Source organism: Natrix helvetica (genome assembly GCF_964273705.1).
Source record: "Natrix helvetica genome assembly, chromosome: 1".
NCBI classification, from domain to species: Eukaryota; Metazoa; Chordata; class Lepidosauria; order Squamata; family Natricidae; genus Natrix; species Natrix helvetica.
In genome coordinates this window covers 11,930,734-11,945,563 of record NC_138548.1, presented here as the reverse complement: position 1 = coordinate 11,945,563, position 14,830 = coordinate 11,930,734, and the positions used below count along the sequence as shown (strand labels likewise).

Here is a 14,830-nt window from a genome sequence, read left to right as displayed (position 1 = left end):
GACCGTGCAGATGCTGCAATGGTCGTAAGTGTGAAAAACAGTCATAAGTCACTTTTTTCCGTGCCATTGTAACTTTGGACACTAAACAAATGGTTGTTGAATTGAGGACTACCTGTAATGCTATTTGTTTGTTGTGGGCTTGCGCGGTCAGAAATGCCAGTTTGTGGGCTTAGTGCCGTTGGGGAAATTAGGCCATCGTAGTTTATTGCATAAGCCATGATGAAACGAGTAAACTAAACCACTGCAGAACCTCTCTTCAAAATCAATTCTTTTCACTCCTAAATTTGAATGGATTTGTTCACTAAGCTCTTTCCCTTTCTTCCTTCATTTTATATACAGATAATCCTCAGATTATAACCATAATTGAGCACTGCAATGATGGTTGTTAAGTTACGACCATCATAAAGCAGGTCATCGTTTACAACTTTTGCCGTAAAGCAAAGTCATTGTTCCTTCACGAGGCGTTAGTTTCTGGAAAAACAAAACAACGTAAATTGCAGTCATGTGCTGCAAACGGTCATAAATGCCCCCCTTTACGTCTTCTTCGCCTACCCTGGTTAGAGAAATTCATGGTAGGGCAGGAGCAGTGGTGGGTAACAGTACGGTTGGAACTGGCCCGGCGGCGTCCACATGCGTCTTAGGACACGTGGTGGCATCCACATGTCTCTTAGTGCTTCTGCGAGTCATAAGCGCCGAAGACTTAAAAGACTGGTAAGGAGCTCGGGCGGGGGGTGGGCCCTCCAGAGCACCGTACCGGAACGGTATCCGCTGCTCCGGGCAGGCTCCGGTATGCCCGTACCGGAGCGTACCGCCTGCAACCCACCACTGGTCAGGAGGAAGAAAGGAGTCGGGTTTAAGAAGAATTTAGCGCAGTTTCACAACCTCAGCCACTTGAAGACTTGTGGACTTCAACTCCCAGAATTCCCCAGCCAGCTATGCTGGCTGGGGAATTCTGGGAGTTGATGTCCACACACACAGAAAGGCAGACATCACACAGAAAAGGGATTGAAGGGAGGAAAAAGGCAGATTCAGGACGCCGACCAAGTCAAATCCTCCATTTTGTTTGCTTTAGGGATTTCCAAGCCAAGAAACCCAAAACAGGATCTACTTCAGGCCTGGCTCAGAACCATCCGGGATCAATTTTCCCACTGAATGGCAGGGTGGATCAATGCATTACAAGCCCACAAGCCGATGCTCTTTTTTTTTTTTTAGTGTGAAAATTGGTCATTCGGGACATTTCGTCTGCGGGGAGGGCACCCCGAAACCCCCACCATTTTGGAACTCGGCAGCTCAGCATCCCCCCAAAAACTAGTACAGCCACATGGGCAGGGTATCCTCGGCTGTCGCCTCTTCAGTTGCATTGTGCTGGTTTCTCCTCCCCTCCCCCCCCCGCCCACCCCCAAAACCCGAGCTTTCTTTTATGAAGAGAAAAAAAACCCCAAGATTTACAAATTACACTTTCCCAGTTTTAGACCTGCATAAATCATCCTTCTGTTCAGACAACCCTCCCTCCCTCCCTCCCCTCCCCACTCCCTTGAACACACACAGAACAGAGTCCAGCGTTTCGATTCGTCTTGAGGACACACATCTTCCACAGTCTTTTGTTGGAGAAATCAAACGAAGGAAATGTCCCGAAGTGTGAGATGCTTTTTTTATGAATCTATTTTTCTTTTCTTTTCTTCTTCTTTTCTTTTTTCCACGTGGCAGTGAGCCTGCGATACCCATGGAATAGGACGCAAAGAAATCCGAAAGAGGAACAGGTTTTGGCATAACAGTATTCTAGTCCTCAAGGTGGTTCCCCGTTCCCCCCCCCCCCGATCTCATCACAGTTGGTGGCTCCCATGGTTAAGGGGTTTTCCACCATCGCCAAAATGTAATTTGGTCACTGCGAGGAGTCCGTTCCCCTCGATGCTGTATCATTATATTCAAGCCCCCCAAAAACCCCACATCAAAGGGAATGTAAAGGATATGCCTCAAACCCTTCTCAAAAAAAGAAAAAAAATGAGGCACCAACGCAGAGGGTCTTTTCTGGTTTCTCCCCCCCACCCCATATTGTCTCTTTCTTGAGTTCCAGTTGTGGAAAAAGACTAGAATAGACACGCGCAAACGCACATACCCTCCCCCAAAAAAACCCCAAAAAGGTTAAGCTGAGAAAAATAAGAAAATTTTAAAAAAACACACGACTATATTTGGTCTAGAGATTTTAAAAAGAAAAACTCCACAGGGGATTAATCTAAAGGGGTGTTTGTGTGTCTGTGTGTGGGGGGGTGTCTTTTACACCAGCTGGATTGATAGAGGTCCTGTGGAAGATTTTGTTTTGTTGTTTTGTTTTTGAAATATAAAACCAGCTCAGCTCCCCATGTCACAGGTTTTTAAAAAAACAACAATTTTTTTGAGCCTCCCCCCCCCTCTGTACTGCATCAGACTTGGCGGGGTGGAGGGGGGGCGGTTGGCTCAGTTTGGGGTGTTTGTTTCAGGAGACACAAAGGCAAAAACAGGGAATCCTTCTTCGCCTGACGTTGGCAGAGAGGCTGGAGATCAAAATCCTTGCAACGCTCCCACGCCTGCCCCATCCCAAGCGTTAGCGTTTCTGATCCGGCAACAAACACGCCCCTGTTCACGCCTCTTCTTCCTCTCGTTCTTTCCTCCGATACATTTCCTCCCCTCCCCCTTGTTTTTTTTTTTTTTTTGCAGCTGCAAAAAGCCCCCACCCACTTTTTCTCATCTGCAATTCCGCCGGGGGGGGCTAGGAAGCGAGGATAGTCCAAAACATCGGCACCACCACGAAGAAGGCATCGGGAACAGTGAAGCTGCAGCAGGAATTATTGCTGGTAAAAATAGGCTCTGGCGATTCGTAGAGGGAATCGTCTGTAAGGGGGGAGAAAGGAAAAAAGAAAGAGTTGGGGTTTTTTTTTTTTTTGGTTCAAGAGAAACCCACTTCCTGTCAGCGTCCCAAGTAATGCACCCATAGAAAGCAGAACTCTGAGACAGACAAATTCCTCAAAGAATAATTTATTGGATACATCCGATTGGCACAACCGGTCAAAGCCAACTCTGAAAGTTTCACCCAATTTCACCCAATTAAAAGATAAAAGTTTCTCCTTTCCCCCCAAGTCACTGGTCACGCTATCCAATCCAGGTGCTGGCTGGTTGCTTGGTTACTTCACTCCTCCTCTGGCCAGCCACTAGTGAGAATGTCCTTGGTTCCCACAGGGAAACTTTATTGTTTTCGCTACAAAATCCCATCTATTTCCCCCCTCCCTCTGTTGTGTGGCAACCCTCCGAGATGGCCTCAGCCAGGCTCACTTCAGGGTTGACACTTCCTTTTCCATCTCTCAAGATCCCCGACCATCTCTGATGTCCCCCCCGTTGCTCGGCGTGATGGATGGGAAGAGGAAGATGATTTTAACAAGCAACCGAGGGCAAAGAAATAAAAAGCACAATGGGAAAACATAACGCAGGTCTTCCAAGCGCAGAACAATCGTCGCAATCATTCATTCACATTTGACTGAATATCTGGACTTCAACTCCCAGAATTCCCAAAGCCAGCACGTTTCATTACCCACCTAGGTAACATCATGACTGCTAGTGAGTATGGGGCTTGCTCCCTGTTTTATATATAATAGCTTGCCCTGCTGGGTTTGTGGGGGTGTGGTTTTCTCCTTGGTAATTCCTTGATTGGGGTATTGTTTTCTGCTGGATTGTTTGTCTGGTGTTAATCCCTGCTTATCTGGGTGTTGGCTGCTGGAGAGGATGTGTCTCTGGTCTGTTTTGTTTCCTTCTAAGCCTCTTTATTGTCTCTTTTGAATGGTTTGTAAATATAGCTTATCTCTATGGGTCTATTGATGGCTGATTTGTCTGAATGCCAAGCTTTCAGGAATTCCCTAATGTCTTCGGATTTAGCTTAGCCTACTCACAGTTTCCCAGCTGAAACTATAGTTGAGTCTGCCCCTGAGATTAAAGAGTTTTCATCCTGCTATTTGGTGTTCAGGGATGCAATCTCCACAATCAGACAGAAAGCAATACTCAAGTCACTCTCACAATCGAGCAAGAAAGCAATGCATTAATCAAGGAACCATCAAGGGGGGGGGGGGGAAACCCTGACACTCCACAAAATTGGTAGAGGTCTTCTAGTCCAACCCCCTGTTCAGGCAGGAAATCCTATACCAGCCGTGCCAACTTTTGGGGCACCAGAGACTGGTTCTGTGGAGAGAGACCGGAGGGGGTGGGGTATGCGTGCCATTGGTGACCTTCTCAGTGGCCTCTGACATGCAAAGTCAATGGGGGAAGCTGGATTCACTTAATGACTACAGATAGTCCTCAATTTACAACAGTTCATTTAGAGACTGTTCAAAGTTACAACAGCGCTGAAAAAAAAGTGACTTATGATCGTTTTTCACAATGACAATCATCGCAGCATCCCCATAATCATGTGATCAAAATTCAGACACTTGACAACTGGTTCATATTTATGACTGTTGCCATGTCCCTGGGGTCCCCTTTTTTGCGACCTTCTGACAAGAAAAAAACAACAACGGGGAAGCCAAATTCACTTAGCAACCTTGTCACTAACTTAACGACTGTAGTGATTCACTTAACCACTGTGACAAGAAAGGTCGTAAAATGGGGCAAAGCTCACTTAACAAATGCCTCACTTAGCAACAGAAACGTTGGGCTCGGTTGTGGTTGTAAGTCAAGGATTACCTGTATGTGATTCACTTAGCTGCTGTGATTTTTTTTTAAACAACCATGGCAAAAAAAAAGGTTGTAAAATTAGGCTGATTTAACAATTGTTTTGCTTATCAAATTCTGGTCTCAATTTGGTTGTAAATTAAGGACTACCTGTAGTGTGCGTGCGTGTGTGTATAAGTATATCACAGAAGTGAGTGCACCGCTCACGTTTTGTAAATATTTAAGTATATCTTGCCAGCAGTTTAGACATTAATGGCTATGTGTTACGTTATTTTGAGGGGACAGCATATTTATACACTGTTATACAAGTTGTCTACTCACTACTTTACATTGTAGCCAAGTGTCATTTCTTCAGTGTTGTCACATTAAGTTATCCTAAAATATTGTCAAAATGTGAGGGGGTGTACTCACTTCTGTGATATACATACACACACACACACCTCTTCCAAAGTGGGCAAGGAGATGCCATTGGCAAGTCCCATGCAGGATACACTAAACAAAAGAAATTCTGATCCCCATTGTGTCCGTAAGTCGATCCCCATTGTGTCCGTAAGTGTATGTATAGTTTCATGGACCCTAACGGGGGAGGGGAGGGGGGGAATAAAATCCTGAAATTGAAACACTTAAAATCAACAGCGTACTTTTAGTAAGCTGGCTGCCTTCTCTATCGCCCTGCCACCTGGGACAACTTTGATGCCATCCAATCTGAGCAACTCTCTTCTCGAGGGGCTGGGTCGGGGGAGAGCAGAGCGGTCCGGGGTTAAAACAGGCAGGCGAACAAGCTGCTTTTGCCCAGATCAGAAGCTCCCCATTTCCCCCCAGACGGAGACTCCGTTTCAAAATATGCGGGTGGCAAATTTTCGCACGATGGCACCGAGCCAACTTCAAGATCTGCCAGCCAACTTGTAACAACAGGACATCTCCGAGGACGGTGCCTGTTTAGGTTAGGTTTTGTTGTGTGTGTGTGTGTGTGTGTGTGTCCCGATTCCCCCTCCCCTCCGGCCTTGGCTGGCAGTCAGCACTGCCGTTCGGAAGGTCAGAGAGCAATTGTTTCATAGCGATCCAATAATCCTGTTTCCAAAAGACGCCTAATCAGCCAGCGATGCAAAAATGTCTTCGAGGGAATCCGCTAAATTACAGCCAAAGCCGTTTTAACGCCATTCCCTCAGCTCGGCTCCTCTTAAGTTTATTACTAGATTAAGGGTGGTTTTGGCAGACTTGCAGCCTGGAGGAGAGCCGGGGGGGGGGGGGGGGGGAGGAATGGAGCAAAAAAAATAATTTGGAGATACAAATCCATCTTGGCATTGGCTTCGAATTCCACCAATTCTACAGAACTAACTTTTCTTTCTTTCGCCTGTTTGTGCTTGGACAAGTCTGTCGTAGGGGAGACATGATAGCATTGTTCCAATATCTCAGGGGTTGCCACAAAGAAGAGGGAATCAAACTATTTTCCAAGGCACCTGAGGGTAGAACAAGAAGCAATGGGTGGAAACTAATCAAGGAGAGAAGCAACTTAGAACTGAGGAGAAATTTCCTGACAGTGAGAACAATTAATCAGTGGAACAGAAGTTGCCTCCAGAAGTTGTAAATGCCCCAACACTGGAAGTCTTTAAGAAGATGTTGGATAGCCATTTGTCTGAAACGGTATAGGGTTTCCTGCCTAGGCAGGGGGTTGGACTAGAAGACCTCCAAGGTCCCTTCCAACTCTACTATTGTATTGTATTGTATTGTATTTATCGGACACATTTTTCTTTTGAAAGGTTGGTCCTCCTGGTCTTCTTCTGAGGGTTGATAGAGTTGTACTGGCCCAAGGTCACTTTCTTGGCTTTTGCACCTAAGGCAGGACTAGAACTCCCAGGCAAGTGGCTTACGACCCCTTTTTCACCTTTACAACTGGGAAAGAATCCTGGGGGCAAAGTCCAGCTTCTTCTGCAAAACCAGCCGTTTGGATTTGAATTAATTCTACTGTCTGCAACTATACAACTATACTTCTCAGGCGCTAGACTAGACTAGGGGAGGGGAGATCCAGGTCCTAGTCCCTCTTCAGCCACAGAAGCTCATAGGCTGGATTTGGGCCAACTCCTGCCTTTCAGCCCAAGAGCCAATCCGATGTAGTGGGGATGGGGATGGGCTAGAAGGGGCAAGACCTGGGTTCTACTCTTCCTTCAGCACAGACTCTCCTGGGTGACTCTGGGCAAGTTCCTTTGTCTCAGTCAATTCACACAGACACCTTTCCTGTGGCTATTATTGTGAAGGTGAACAGATGTGGGTGGTGGTGTTACCTATGTCCCCTTGAAATCCAGACGGTCGGAAGGAAAAGAAAGAGAGAGAAGAAAGAGAGACAGAAAGAGAGAGAGAGAGGAGAGAAAGAAAGTAAGAAAAGAAATGAGAAAAGGAGAGAAAGAAAGAAGAGAGAAAGGAAGGAAGGAAGAAGAGAAAGAAAGAAAAAAGAAAAAGAGAGAATAAACAAAGAAGCGAAAGAAGAGAGAAGGGAAGAAAGGAAAAGAAAGAGAAAGAAAAGAGAGAGAGAGAGAGAAAGAAAGAAAGGAGAAACAAGAGAAAAGGAGAAAAAATAAGTAAGAAAGAAAGAAGAGAAAAATAAGAGAAAAAGAGAAAGGAAGAAGGGAAGAAAAGAGGCAGAAAAAAGAAGAAACAAATGAAACGAGAAAGGAAAAGAAAGGGGGAAAAAGAAGAGCGAGAGAAAGGAAAGAAAAAGAAAAGAAAGAAGAAAAAGAAAGAAAGATAAAGTAAGAAAAGGAGAGAAAGGAAGAAGAGAAAAAAAGAAAGAAGAGAGAAAGGAAGAAAAGAAAGAACGAAGAAAGAAGATAAAAAGTAACAAGTGAAAATATTGAGAAAGGAAGGAAGGAAGGAAGCAGAAAGAGAGAAAGAAGTGAAAGAAGAAAGAAGGGGAAAGAAAGAAAGAAAGAAAGAAAGAATTAACTGCCACAGGATATTTGTCCCAACCCTTGTGTAGAGCCACTACAAATACTTCATGCTTCATGAGGAGAGAAAAAAACCACCTCAACAAAACAACCCAGGGGTTTCTTTCATATTTAAAAAAAGTCCTTGTTTTGTTTTAAAGCCAATTAAAATCACACAGACACACAAACACCCACACAGAGAGAAATGAAACGGCACCAAAAGGAAAACGGCAATCTCTTTCCCCGATTCTGTCATTTCTGACTATTTGCACACTCCCTGGGAAGAACTGTGACCAAACATTAATTACATGTTAACAGGAGAAAATTATTAATTTGTGTTTTCTTTTTTCCCCAAACAGCTGCATGATTTGATTCTTTTTTAAAACACCACCTGTTCAGAAAAAGCAGAAGGTTGTTGCTGTTTGTTACATTTTAAATAAAATAATTGGCTTCCTTTCCCCCTCCTTGATCCCAACAATGAAGTCAGCGGGTATTCCAGACTGCCCCGGGTTCCCTAAGTCTCCCCCCCCCCACTTTTCATAGATTTGTCTTCACCCCGACATAATTTGGTGGAAATCTGCGTGCCACTTGAGCCAACATGGGCGCTTAGTATTTCAGCCCTTGCCAAGAAAACAAAAGGTGAAAGTTATCGGAAAGGTTTGTGTGTGTGTGTGTGTGTGTGTGTGTGTGTGTGTGTGTGTGCAGGCCTGTGTGTCAAAAAGGCCTTCACTAATTTGATCTCAAGGGCAAAATGTGCAAGGAAGGGGCAGTGTCCATTCTGCTTGAAAAGAGTGTTTTTGTGTTGTTGGTAATCAGGACTGAGCACTGACTGGGAAGGGGATACTATCTTGACTTTTTTTGACCCGTATCACTCCCACCATGTAGACCAGAGGTCCCCCTCAAGACTTGTGGACTTCAATTCCCAGAATTCCATTGGCTGCCTCAGGAATTCTGGGAATGGAAGTCCACAAAAGTCATAAAAGAGCCATTGTTTGTCACCCCTGCAGAGAAGACAAGACTGAGTCTTCAATGTTTTAGTAGCCAAGAATACAATGTGTGTGTGTGTGTGTGTGTGTGTGTGTGTGTGACACACACACACCGAGAGAGAGAGAGAGAGAGAGGGAGGGAGGGAGGGAGGGAGGGAGGGAGGGAGGGAGGGAGAGAGAGAGAGAGAGAGAGAGAGAGAGAGAGAGAGAGAGAGATAGAGATAGATAGATAGATAGATAGATAGATCTCGGAACTGGGAAGCTTAATGAAGCTTTGATGTGAGGAAAAATATGTCAAAATCTGTGGGGCAGCTATAAAAATTGAGGTAGGCATAATCCAAAGGGTGACATTTGCCCTGGACAAAGGAATTAAAATTACTAAATCTAACTCTAAGCATAACTCTGGAACACCTCGAGCAATTTTAACCAAAATTGGTACAGAGATGACTTACTCTCTGAAAACAAATACTGTGGGGGTAAGACACCCCTCAGGGGTGGCGGTGTTCTGTTAAGATACAGCCTGTTGTGACTTAAAATGGCTTCTACTGTACAACACAGTGGAGTTGCCATGGTAACAGCTTCACAGTACTCCACAAGGGGGCTCCCTCTGGTAAGGGGGAAAATCCAACATTAGAAATTACATTTGGTCTGGACATTTCCCCCCCCCCCCCCTATAATTAAACTTCCAATATAGGGAGGCCTTGACTTATAACTATTCATTTTAGCAGCCTTCTAAGATAAAATGGCACTGAAAAATTTGACTTATGACCTGGTCCTTGCACTCCCACGGTGATGTAATCAAAATCTGGCTGTTTGGCAACAGGCATGTATTTGTGGCGGTTGCAGAGCGCTGGGGTTATCTGATCGTCATTTGTGGCCTTCCCAGCTGGCTTCTGACAAGCAAAGTCAACGGGGGACGCTGGATTCACTTAAGGACCTCATGATTCACTTAACAACTGAAGTGATTCACTCAACAACTGTGACAAAAATGGGCCTGAGATTGGGTGCACTTCACCTAAGCCACTGCCTTGCTTAGCAACCAAAATTATGGTCTCAACGGTGGTCGTAAGTTGAGGACTGCCTGCAATCTCATCCCGTGTCTGAAAAAAAGAATCTCTGAACTGTAGGATCACTGAAAGAAGGAATCGAGGGGAAAATTGCTCTACCGAGAAGTGAGGATTTAACATTCTCCTCTGGAGGAAACCCCTCCCTTCAGCTGCAGGCGCTGACTCCCTCTGAATGCAGATCAACTTTTCCTTTCTTGAAGAATAGCGACAGAAACTTGCCACTGGCAAGGACCATGAGGAAACCAAGAGCAATGCACAACAGTCAACCAACACTGCAGAATAGCTGTTGGGGTTAACCTTTGATGCTTTGAACAGTTTCTGAATTTATTCCTCTTCTGTATGGCAGGGGGGTCCAACCTTGGCCACTTTAAGACTCATGGACTTCATCTCCCAGAATTCCCTAGCCAGCCATGGAGAATTCTGGGAGATGAAGTCTACATGGCTGGCTGGGGAATTCTGGGAGACGAAGTCCACAGGTCGTAAAGTGGCCAGAGTTGGACACCCCCGTGGTTCGAGTGAGGTGATCAGGTCCATCTCTACCTGGCTGGAGAATTCTGGGAGATGAAGGCCACATGGCTGGCTAGGGAATTCTGGGAGATGAAGTCCACATGGCTGGCTAAGGAATTCTGGGAGATGAAGTCCACAGGTCGTAAAGTGACCAGGGTTGGACACCCCTGTGGTTCGGGTGAGGTGATCAGGTCCATCTCTACCTGGCTGGAGAATTCTGGGAGATGAAGTCCACATGGCTGGCTAGGGAATTCCAAAGGGGGTGGGGTCTCAGTAGGCCAAAAATGCTGTATTCAGTGTATAAGATGCACCCAGATTTTCACCCTCTTTTTTTGAGGGGAAAAAGTGTGTCTTATACTGCGAAAAATATGGTAGTGCACCCATTCAAATTCAAATTAGATTTCTATTTCTTTTCTTCTTAAAAGCTGAATTCTTGTGAGATCATCAAATCTCACACAAGTGAGATCTATGTAGCAATATTGAAATCCCATGAATTTTTTAGTCTTTCTATACAGGTAGCCCTCAACTTGGGACCAGAAGTTTTGTCATTAAGCAGTGTGGTCATTAAGAGTTATCACATGACTGCGCCCCATTTTATGGCTTTTCTCCTGCCATGGTCATTAAGCCAATCTGGTTTCCCTAAGTAACTTTGTTTCTCAGAAGCTGTCTGGGAAGATCACAAATGGTGATTAAAAGAGTTGATCACTTTTTTCAGCAGCGACATAACTTGAAACCATCACTAAATGAATGGTGATAATGCCCTGATCAGAACAGATAATCCTTGACTTAGGTAAAGGTAAAGGTTCCCCTCGCATATATGTGCTAGTCATTCCCAACTCTAGGGGGCGGTGCTTATCTCCATTTCTAAGCCGAAGAGCCAGCGCTGTCTGAAGACGTCTCCATGGTCATGTGACCGGCATGACTAAATGCCGAAGGCGTACGGAACACTGTTTCCTTCCCGCCAAAGGTGGTTCCTATTTTTCTACTTGCATTTTTACGTGCTTTCAAACTGCTAGGTTGGTAGAAGCTGGGACAAGTCACGGGAGCTCACTCTGTTAAATGGCACTAGGGATTTGAACTGCCCACCTTTCTGATCGACAAGCTCAATGTCTTAGCTACTGAGCCACCACGTCGACTTAAGTGACCAAGTTACAACGGCACTGAAAAAAGTGACTTATGACCGTTTTTCACATTTACGACTTTTGAAGCATCCCAGCAGTCGTGTGATCAAAACTCAGATGCTTGGCAATTGATTCATATTTATGACGGTTGCAGTGTGTTGGGATCCCCTTTTGCGACCTTCTGACAAGCAAAGTCAACGGGGGGGAGATTCACTTAACAACCGTGTTACTAATTTAACCACTGCGGTTAACAACTGTGGTGAGAAAGGTAGTAAAATGGGTCAAAATTTCACTTCACAACTCTCTCGCTCAGCCACAGAAATGCTGGGCTCTATTGGGGTCGTAAGTCGAGGACTCCCTGTAATGCTAATACAACAGAGATCCAATTGCAACATCGCCTTAAAAAAAAATTTAACCCATTTTTCAAAGCATTCGTCTTTTCAGCAACACTGCCTTTTCCCCATTTGTAAGTAAATCTGGACTTCAGAATATATCTAGAGGGAAAATACATTTGTTTTTCAAACATGAATTTCTATTTACCCTTAAACCACGTCCTTTCAAAAGATGGCTTTTGATATTTCTAAGCTGAATGATGCTGCAGAAGACTGGAAGTGGGGGGGAATAAGGGTTGGTACTTAATGTGCAGTCTGATTCATGCGTTACTCCAAGTGGGTTCAAAATAGGGGGGGGGGGGAATTCGCATTTCCTATACCTTCCTTCGTCTGGTCCTACTTACTTGTTGGCCGGACGTAAACCTTCAACTTTAAGCAGGGTTTGTCAACCAGATTAGGCGGGGTGGCCGCTGAAAGAAAGCAGAAGAGACAAAGAAGGGATATGGCGTTAGAGGAAAACCTGCCAATCAAAGAGGGATTTTTTTTTTGTATCTTTCAGGTAACGTGCAAAGAAAGCTAGTTCTAAAAAATTCAAGTGCTCCAGCAATTTGCATTTCTTTCTTTCTTTCCTTCCTCCCTCTTCTGTTTAACTTTCTTTCCTTTCCTTGCTTCCTTTTTTGTTCCTTCCTTCCTTTTTTTAAAAACAAAAAAGTTTTATTCGTAAACATTTTTGAATACAGTGTATTGTCGGGGTGTACCATTTCCCCAAAAGAAAGGCCAGCGAAAAAATAATAAATATGAACACATAAACGAATAATAGTAATCATAATAGTAATATAATAACACAGGTACTAATGACAATAATAATGCTATAACCAAGTAGTTTTAACTAACTAAATTTCTTTTAATATTCATATTTCCATATTCATATTTCTGAAACCAGAAATATTTCTGTTGGGCATAAGGCCGGAGGGTTATGATAAAGGGACCACATATTTAGTTTTACATATACTAACAGCAGCAAGGATTATATTTGCAAAATACTGGAAAAATGAGAACACCTCAACCAGACGAAGATGTAATTCAAAATGTTTTAGACTGTGCTGAAATGGCCAGACTAAATTTTTTTGTTCCTTCCTTCCTCCCTCCCCTTTCCCTTCCTTCCTTCTTCCCTCCTCTCCTCACTTCCTCTCTCTCTCTCCTTCCCTCCCCTTTCTTCTTTCCTTCCCTCTTCCTCCCTCCCTCCTTTCTTTCCCTCTCCCTCCCTTCCTCTCCTTTCTTCCTCTTCTGTTTAACTTTCTTTCCTTTCCTTCCTTTTTTGTTTCTTCCTTCTATATCTTTTCCTTCCTTCCTCTCCCTTCCTTTCTTCATCCCTCCCTCCTCCCTTCCTCTCCCTCCCTCCTTTCCCTCTCCCTTCCTTCCTCTCCCCCCTCCCCTCCTTTCCTTCTCCCTCCCTCCCTCCCTCCCTCCCTCCCTTCCTCTTCTGTTTAACTTTCTTTCCTTCCCTTTTTTGTTCCTTCCATCTCTTTTCCTTCCATCCTCCCCATTCCCCTTCCTTTCTTCATCCCTCCCTCCTCCCTTCCTCTCCCTCCCTCCTTTCTTTCCCTCTCCCTTCCTTCCTCTCCCCCCCCTCCTTTTTTCCTTTCCAAATTTGTACAGAGCAAAAAGTCATGCACAAGTTTGCTCTTCGTCTTTCCAGCAGCTCTGCATTGTTCCCCATTTATAAGCAAATCTGTATGGTCTCCTCCGCATTCAGAGCGGATGCTCCCCCCCAGGGGAGGGGATGGTTGCTGTTTTACCAGTGCAACAGAGTCCCAAATTCGCACCCACTGCCGCGGCCAAAAAAACTGCCTCCTGGATGCTGAGAATCTTTGCCCCGATGACTGATGGGCACTTCAACAGCTCGCCCTCCACCGTCGCCTCCAGACCATCCACACCAATTGCTATTTGACCCACAGATGTTTCCCGGCCGTGCTAAGCAGCTTAAAGCTCTCTTAGGTATCCCTGGTTCCTTTTACTGCACGATAGGCTCCGTTTCTAAAGCCGTGTCTTTGATCAACTACCAAAACCAATGTCAAAAGTTGTCTGACCCCCAGGCAGGGATACTTAACCAGGACTCGGCTCCTTAGATGTGTTTGGATTTCCACACCACCCCCCTCAAAAAAAAAAAACCTGCCAAGCCAAATGACACGCTTTGGAAGGCTTCCTTCAGCCCAGGCCGGCTGTGTGAGATCTGTTTGTTGAAGGAGAGGCGAAGGGGCTTGTTGTGGCAGGAGAGTAAAAATTGGTAATTAAAACCACGGGGACGAGGCACAGGGGGGTGCCCAGTGGGAATATTCCCAGCCATGAAATTGGTTGGATTAGGATGGATGGGCCAGCGGAGAGAGAAAAAAGAGAGTTAAAAGGAAGAAGAAGAAGAAGAAAACCCCCCACACGCCCTATTTTGGTGGAGCAAAAAGCAAAGATTTGCCAAGGCGGATTTCTCGCCTGTTCTAAAACGGATTGGATCTGACAGCCCAATTCCAAAGAAATCCAGGGAACATCCTGTTTGAAGAAAGCTAGGAGTTTCCTTTCTATGCAAGGGTCATCGAAAATGAATGTTCGAACCACGCTGGAACACTGATTTATATTAATGTTCCTCCAGGGGACTATAGATCTAAGCTTGGTCACCCAGCCTGACTCTTTTTCTCCCCCGGCTTGTTTTCCTAGTTAGGCAGAGGAAGAAACCGGCCACTTGAAAACAGGAAAAAAATTAAAAAAGCAAATTGGGTCAGATCAGCAATTCTACTCCCCCCCCCCCCCCAAAAAAAAAGAAAGCATTGTCACTGTTGGTGAATTCAGAATTTAGGCTTTTTTTCCTCCACACCCCACTTCTATTTTAAATCGGTTTTTAATCATTTGGAGGTGAGATATAGTAGATAGATAGATAGATAGATAGATAGATAGATAGATAGATAGATAGATAGATAGATAGATAGATAGATAGATAGATAGATGATAGATAGATAGATAGATAGATAGATAGATGATGATAGATAGATAGATAGATAGATAGATAGATAGATAGATAGATAGATAGATAGATAGATAGATAGATAGATAGATAGATAGATAGGTCGGTGTGTGGGTTGGAGGGATAGATAGATAGATAGATAGATAGATAGATAGATAGATAGGTAGGTAGGTAGGTAGGTAGGTAGGTAG

General features: G+C 44.6%; 1 protein-coding gene across 1 annotated transcript in view; it reads right to left on the bottom strand.

Moving 5' to 3' along the window:
- Positions 1-2,125: 2,125 nt before the first annotated feature.
- EFNA2 (ephrin A2) overlaps positions 2,126-14,830 on the bottom strand; it is a 331,852-nt gene continuing 319,147 nt past the window's right edge. The window contains exons 4-5 of the mRNA XM_081960373.1: positions 12,031-12,096; positions 2,126-2,868 (exon numbers count right to left, since the gene is read on the bottom strand). Of these exons, the coding sequence (XP_081816499.1) occupies positions 2,747-2,868; positions 12,031-12,096 (188 nt within the window). The 3' untranslated portion in view covers positions 2,126-2,746. The remainder of the gene's footprint in view (positions 2,869-12,030; positions 12,097-14,830) is intronic.